Genomic DNA, 7,049 nt, shown 5'->3' on the forward strand with positions numbered 1-7,049 from the left:
TCAACCTTAATTGCTCTGTCTTTGGAGCTGAAGTTGTGCCTGAGGTGTCTTCTCTTTCACTGGTGTTCTGGCACAACCATGACTGAAGTTTGAATTTTGGCCCTCTGAGCTGTGTAGTCAGAGGGTGGGGATGGTGCTTACTGCTGGGGATGTAGCATAAGCATGCAGCAGCCTTGGGAGAACTGAGGAAAGGGACCTAATTACTCAGTAGTGACTCTTTCAGATTTACAGTATACCTGACAGTACTGTCAAGGCTGGTCTGTAGTTTGGTCTCCAGGTGTGCAGTGACCTGGAGTGGCCTGGGCGGGGAGGAGCACTGCTCTGCAGCAAAAAGTACTGAGGTAGCTCACTGCATTAGTTCTTACACTTAATCCTTTAATTTTCCAGGAGGGAAAAAAAATGAAACGGGAGTTTTAAACTTTGAGAACTCATCATGGAAGACTCAGAAGGACATCACTTCAGCTCAGTGGAAGAGGAAACCAGATACTGGAAAGAGTTGGCTATGAAATACAAGCAGTGGTAAGGCAGTGGCTCCATTCCTCTAAGTTGTTCAATAGGGTGCCTAACACTGCATGCAAAGACATAGATGGCACCGCATAGGGGAGGAAGTAAATTCAAGGTGGTTCAGCTATCTTGAGTGGTAGCAGTAGCAGTGCTTCTGCATAAACTACAGCAGCCCAGAGTCCTTTACGCTTACTTGAGCAGTGAATCTGTGTTGCTGTGGCACTGCTGCTTTTGGTCCCTGCTCTCGTTTGAGTAGGACTCTGTGTGCTGAAACTGTGCCTCTGATTGCAGTCTGTGGGCAGCCTGGGGAAACATAACTCACTGCAAAACCTTAGAGGGGATGCATGACCCAGACCATTGCAGAAAGAGAGATTCTGCTGTTAATTCCTTACATCTCTTTAGATCAAGGATAGTTTGACAGCACGTAGATGGAGGAGGACCCCTGGCTGACAATGGACATACTTTGCTCTTTCTTTAGCTTAGCTTACTAAATGCAGCAAAGGCTGAAAAAAAATCCAGGCTTTTTAGACGCTGATATTGGTGGGTCCTTTCATAAACCAGGTGTTCAGTCATAGAATCACGGGATGGTTTGGGTTGGAAGGGACCTTAAAGCTCCCCCAGTCCACCCCCTGCCATGGGCAGGGACACCTCCCCCAGACCAGGCTGCCCAAAGCCCCATCCAACCTGGCCTTGAACACTGCCAGGGAGGGGACATCCACAGCTTCCCTGGGCAACCTGTGCCAGTGTCTCACCACCCTCACAGTAAAGAATTTCTTCCTAATAGCCAGTCTAAATCCCCCCTCTTCCAGTTTAAAACCATTCCCCCTCGTTCTATCACTCCCTGCCATTGTAAAAAGTCTCTCCCCAGCTTTCCTGTAGGACCCCTTCAGGAACTGGAAGGCTGCAATAAGGTCCCCCCAGAGCCTTCTCTTCTCCAGGCTGAACAGCCCCAACTCTCTCAGTCCGTCCTCGTAGGGAAGGAGCTCCAGCCCCTGATCATCTTCGAGGCCTCCTCTGGACCCGCTCCAACAGCTCCATGTCCTTGCTATGTTGGGGACCCAGAACTGGATGCAGGGCTCCAGGGGGGTGTCACCAGAGCAGAGCAGAGGGGCAGAATCACCTCCTGGCCCTGCTGGCCACACTTCTTGTGATGCAGCCCAGGATGTGGTTGCCTTCTGGGCTGCAGATGCACATTGCTGGCTCATGTTGCGTTTTTCATTGACCGACACCCCCAAGTCCTTCTCCTCAGGACTGCTCTGAGCCATTCTCTGCCCAGCCTGGGTTTGTGCTTGGGATTGCCCCTACCCAGGTGCAGGACCTTGCACTTGGCCTTGTTGAACTCCATGAGGTTGGCACGGGCCCGCCTCTCCGGCCTGTCCAGGTCCCTCTGGATGGCATCCCTTCCTTCCAGGGTGTCAACTGCACCACCCAGCTTGGTGTCATCTGCAAACTTGCTGAGGATGCGCTCGATCCCACTGCCCATGTCGCTGACAAAATCCTTTCAGTGCTGCTTGTTTAGCTTGCTGAAGGGTTATTTCAATAGAATTGTTTAAGAAAGAACTACTTTCCTTCCATCTTGCTCTCTTTTTCTTACTTTTTATTGCTAATTGAAAATGGCTTTGTAGATATTTCACTATTAATTGAGTGAATAGTAGATAAAATATGCAGAGGGCAGTGGACAATGTACAAGCTTAACTAGACATAAAGTGTGAGGACAGACTTTGGGATTTTTCTATGTTTTATGTTGGAGAAGGCCATAGAGCCTTTCACGTTAAAGGGCAGTATGTTTTTTGTTATCTTGAGTGTACAATAAATATTTTTTTTCTTTGTTTGTTATGATGAATTCTGTTACTGATACTGCTCTCTAGTGCTGAGGATACACAGGAGGAATTGCGTGAATTCCAAGAAGGGAGTCGAGAGTATGAAGCTGAACTGGAGACTCAGCTGCAGCAAACAGAGTCCAGAAACAGAGACCTTTTGTCAGAAAACAACCGTTTGCGAGTGGAACTGGAGTCAGTTAAGGTAAGAGTGGATGATGCATTCGTTATCTCCACATCCTAAGTGCAACAGCAAATGAGACAGGCATGTGCAGATTCAGCTTGCCTTGTGGACGAGGTCCTTCAGCATTACAGAGAAACTGAACAGAAAGCTGCAAAAGAAAGTCTTGAAAAATTATTAAATACTAATCTGTTGTCTGCTTTGAGGGTGCTGGATACCTTGTTAATGTCCCCAAACCCCTGTTTGCAGGTTGTGTCTATGTTAGGATAGAACTGAGAGGGGAAAAAATTGTTTGCAGTGAGAGTAAATATGAACATAACAGAGCTGCTGTTCTGTTCCTTCTTCCATGTACTTGGTGCTTTTGTTCACAGCTTTCTTGCAGTCTGCATTGTGCAGACACAGATAATACTGCAGAACAATCAAAATACAAACATTCCAACTGTGTTCTTGCATTACATAAGAAAACTCGGTAGTTTTAAACCCTTATTGCATAATTGTGTATTTATTATCTGGCATTACAGATAAGCTGGGAAGCAGCAGCTGGTGGGTAACACACAGAACTGAGAGGCATAAAACCATTTCAGTCCTGGTTTCGTTACTTGGGGAAAAATAATTTCTCCTTTACACTTAGCCGTCTGTGAAACTTAAGAAACAGCTGAAAAGCATTAACTTCCATAATTATAAAACAAGGGATATGGACTTACCGAGGTTGAACTTCTTACCAGAGTGGCTTAGGAAATAGTGAAGCTATCTGGGGTATGAAGTATGATGAGTCTGCCTCACTTCAGTCTCATTGAAGATATTGCCAATCCCCTGTACTGGTTGACAGGTTTAGGAAATACTGGTAAGTTTTCTTAAACTTGGAAAAAAAAAATCACTTAAATTGGTATGCCTTTTTAAAGTTGGATCTTGTTGGCCTTTAAGTAAAAGGTGAGGTATAGTCACCCAAGAAACAACACACAGTATTTTGTAGGGCTGGGTCAATATCTGTGGAAGCAGAGATTAATTTAATTACACTCCTTCTACTCAATTGGATGCAAAAATGAGCCAATGGGAGTGAAGGTATGGATACAGGTGTATAATCACTTGTGATTAATCACCAGATTAATCTGTATTTGCAATGCCTTTTGTCTAAGCTGTTGTCCAAATCACTGTCTTAAGGAAATACTCTTCCATTCCAGGCAGATGTCTTATCCTTCTAGCACCAACTTAGTGATATCCCACCCACTGCTTTTTGACAGCAAAACCTCCAAGGCTTTTTTCATTGTATTTGTTATGCTGCACTTATCTTTGTTCTTGTTGTATTAGTGACTTAACAGTATTAAATGTTCTACATGTTGAATGGACTATTGGTCTACTGTTCCATGTAGCCACATAAACCCATGGTATCTAATGGATTGGAAAGAAGGTGTAAGTTTGACAAAAATAAAACCTGCAGCTCATTTAATTGAGGGGAGTGTGGACTATTTTTTCTGTAGTGGAGCTAGGATGAGAGGAGGGGACAATGAACCAGCCAAAGAAGTTAATGAAAATAGGAGGAAACAACATAGAACCTCAAAGTAAACCTATTTTAGAAAATCTTAAATTATTCTTCACAGTAGATAACTTGGTTAAGATGTATTCTGCTTGAAACAAACCTTTTAACAATTGGCTATTCATGCAGCCTGAAAACTGCAGTAACAGCCTGCAGTGAAGGAACAGAGACTCCATTGATGGCGGGATCAGTCGATAGTTTATTACAATTGGCTAAAAACTAAGGCTCAAACCTTGCAGTTCTGGTCTTTTATCTGAATCAAATCAAGAGCAAAGCATTAAACTCATGAAGCTATTGAGCAGCAGCGTTAAGTGAGCCCATCAAGGGTTGATGTCTGCATCTAGGTCAACTCTGGTGAGCTTTGCCAGGCCCACACGGCTTCTGTCTTTGAGCTTACCAGCCTAGTGCATGTCCTTGCTCCCCCCTCAGAAGCCAGCGTTTACACTGCCTTTTTAGGCAGAAATGGAAATAATGTTTTGCAGGGTTTGTTTAGAGAGCCCTGAAAAAGCTGGTTGAAAGTAATATCCCTCTTAGAGGTTGGGGGCTCTTAAATTCAGCATGTAACCATGCTTCAGAGATCTGGAATTATGGCAGTGTCACCACACTGTAATAAAATAAGAATTTCTTAATTTGGAATGGGTACTTCTTTCCATACTCCTTATCTAACTGTTTTGTGTGCTAAAATAGCCACCTCCAGGTTATCAGTCATGCTATATTACGTGTGATGGTTTTCAAATTCCAGTCTGTGGATTTGTTTTCAGTGACTTCAGATGTGTTGTACTTAAATTCTGGATGGAGAAAACATTTCAGAAATGCTACTTGCACAACCCTGGAGTTTCAAAAAAATCTCTGATACGTCCAAGTGCAAGGTGGTGGAGTGTAAAACGCTGCAGTAGGCAGTGTGCTGTGAAGCTTTCCCTGCCATGTGATGTGGAGCTAACTGTGCAATATAGAGGCAATAGCAAAAGAGATATTTGATGGAGAAACTCAGCTTTCCCCCCTGCCTACACCTCTCTTACATGTACCCTTGTGTACATGTTGTAAAGGGTAACAGTTTGGTTTAGGTTCATGTCCAAAGCATGTTGCATAACTGCACCTGAAATGTTTTGTGATCCAGAACTCTGCAGAACCTGCTTTGGGCTGATAAAACCACAAGGGCATTGGGGAATCCTGCTGGTTCCGCAGCACTGTGTAACAGTGTCACTCTTGTATGTATTTTATGTTATTTAGGCTCCTAAGTACCGTTTGATTTTTTTATTAAAGTTGAAAATAAGAAGCTTCTCTTGTATCCTGCTTTGCATGTTGCTAAAGCTCTTGGGGTGCAGAAATTATACTGGATCTCATTGTCTGGGAGAGCAAGGGACCCACCCTGGGCTGTGCAGGTTGGGGACTGCTACCCAGTGCCATTTTTTTGGTAAGGAGTGACAGAAAGAGCTCTTGTCTGCTGGCAGCCCAGAAATATGTGAGCAATTGTCTTTGTTGGCATTCACCATGTGTAGTGATGTTTCTCAAAAGCCTTCACAGCATCTGCCTCTGCCTTTAAAGGGGCTCAGACAGTGCCACAGAAAGAGAACATGCATTGCTAAATCCCTGATATCCTGTTTGATATGCCCTTGATTAGGAAAAGATTGAAATGCAGCATTCTGAAAGATACAGGCAAATCTCTGCGCTGGAAGATGACTTGGCACAGACAAAAGCTATTAAAGATCAACTTCAGAAATACATTCGAGAACTCGAGCAAGCAAATGATGACTTGGAAAGAGCAAAAAGGTGACCCGCCTTCTGTGTTTTCTTCCACCTCTGTTCTGTCCAAGCAGTTTGTGATGCTGTGCACTGCTATTCTGAATTAATCACTTAAGTGATGATTGTGGTGAAGAGGTTCATGGGAGATGAGAAATGTGATATTTTTTTCCCCTCCCTTCCACTCCCCCCACTGAAGTCTGTCATATCTTACAAACTAAAATAAAAAAATAATAATAAAACAAAGCAACCCAAACAACCACAACATTATCTCTTTTCTTGTGAGAGAAGCAGTTCCTCTGTGTGCTTGAAGGATCTGGTAGTGACATCTGCACTCTTTTTCAGAGCCACTATAATGTCTCTGGAAGATTTTGAACAGCGTTTAAACCAGGCTATTGAAAGAAATGCTTTTCTGGAGAGTGAGCTGGACGAGAAAGAAAACCTTCTCGAGTCTGTGCAGCGCCTGAAAGATGAAGCTAGAGGTTAGACAGAAATTACTTGTATCTTCCCTTTCTTCCTTCCTGGCTTGTAGCTGTTCAGTTCTCTCCATGTATGTTAGAGCTTGGCTTTTAAGTTTGCATCTTTTAAATCTGCTATCTGAAATGTAGAAGCAAATGAGGAAGCTTTGAGACTCTTCCTCCCCCCTGCCCCTCACTTCCCCTACTCCTTGAACTCCTGACCTTGTTCCAGAGCAGCTCACAGAAGCAAAAGTCTGTTCCAGCATTCTCTTAATATGTGGTGATGTTTCAGGGCCTGAGGGGGCTAAGAAGAGCCAGTTCAGCTGGGGTGTATCCTCATCTGACTTCCTGTAACCCATAGGGGTCAGGTTCAATAACCATTAACCTCACTGTTTCCTGGCCTCTGAAAAGGGGGTTCAATGAAACACTAATGGGGCAGTAAAACAGGAGGGCTGTGACTGACTTAGTTACCTTTGAATAGCTTCCTGAGCTAGCTTCTTTCAATCTTTCAATAAGGCTGGGTGAGAAGAGAGAGACAATGGAGCTGGAAAAACACCTTTGGTTTTCAGATCTGCTCAGATTCTGTGCCCTTGAGTGGTTTCCATAAGCTACAGTGTCATGGTATAGGGCTGGGTGGGCCACTAAATGCTGGACAGATGCTATCTATTAACCCCTCTCCACTCCTGAGAAGGGAAGAGAAAGAGAATAAGGGGTTGGAAAACCTTATGGGTTGGAAAAGAAAACAGATTTAATGAGACAATAATACTGTAGTATAATAATGAATATAGGAAAATAATGAAATATGTACAAATATA

The 7,049-nt window shown here is 43.7% G+C and overlaps 1 protein-coding gene across 1 annotated transcript; it reads left to right on the forward strand.

Annotated features, from left to right (window-relative positions):
• Positions 1–394: 394 nt before the first annotated feature.
• Positions 395–6,276, forward strand: NDE1 (nudE neurodevelopment protein 1; the record flags this gene model as incomplete). The annotated part of the gene is given in 5 exon segments (XM_010190515.1): positions 395–519; positions 2,373–2,526; positions 5,658–5,806; positions 6,122–6,256; positions 6,258–6,276. Coding segments are annotated over 5 exon segments (543 nt in total), but the record flags the coding sequence as incomplete, so codon positions are not given.
• Between the last annotated feature and the right edge of the window lie 773 nt (positions 6,277–7,049).

Source organism: Mesitornis unicolor, unplaced genomic scaffold (genome assembly GCF_000695765.1).
Source record: "Mesitornis unicolor isolate BGI_N332 unplaced genomic scaffold, ASM69576v1 scaffold24100, whole genome shotgun sequence".
NCBI classification, from domain to species: domain Eukaryota; kingdom Metazoa; phylum Chordata; class Aves; order Mesitornithiformes; family Mesitornithidae; genus Mesitornis; species Mesitornis unicolor.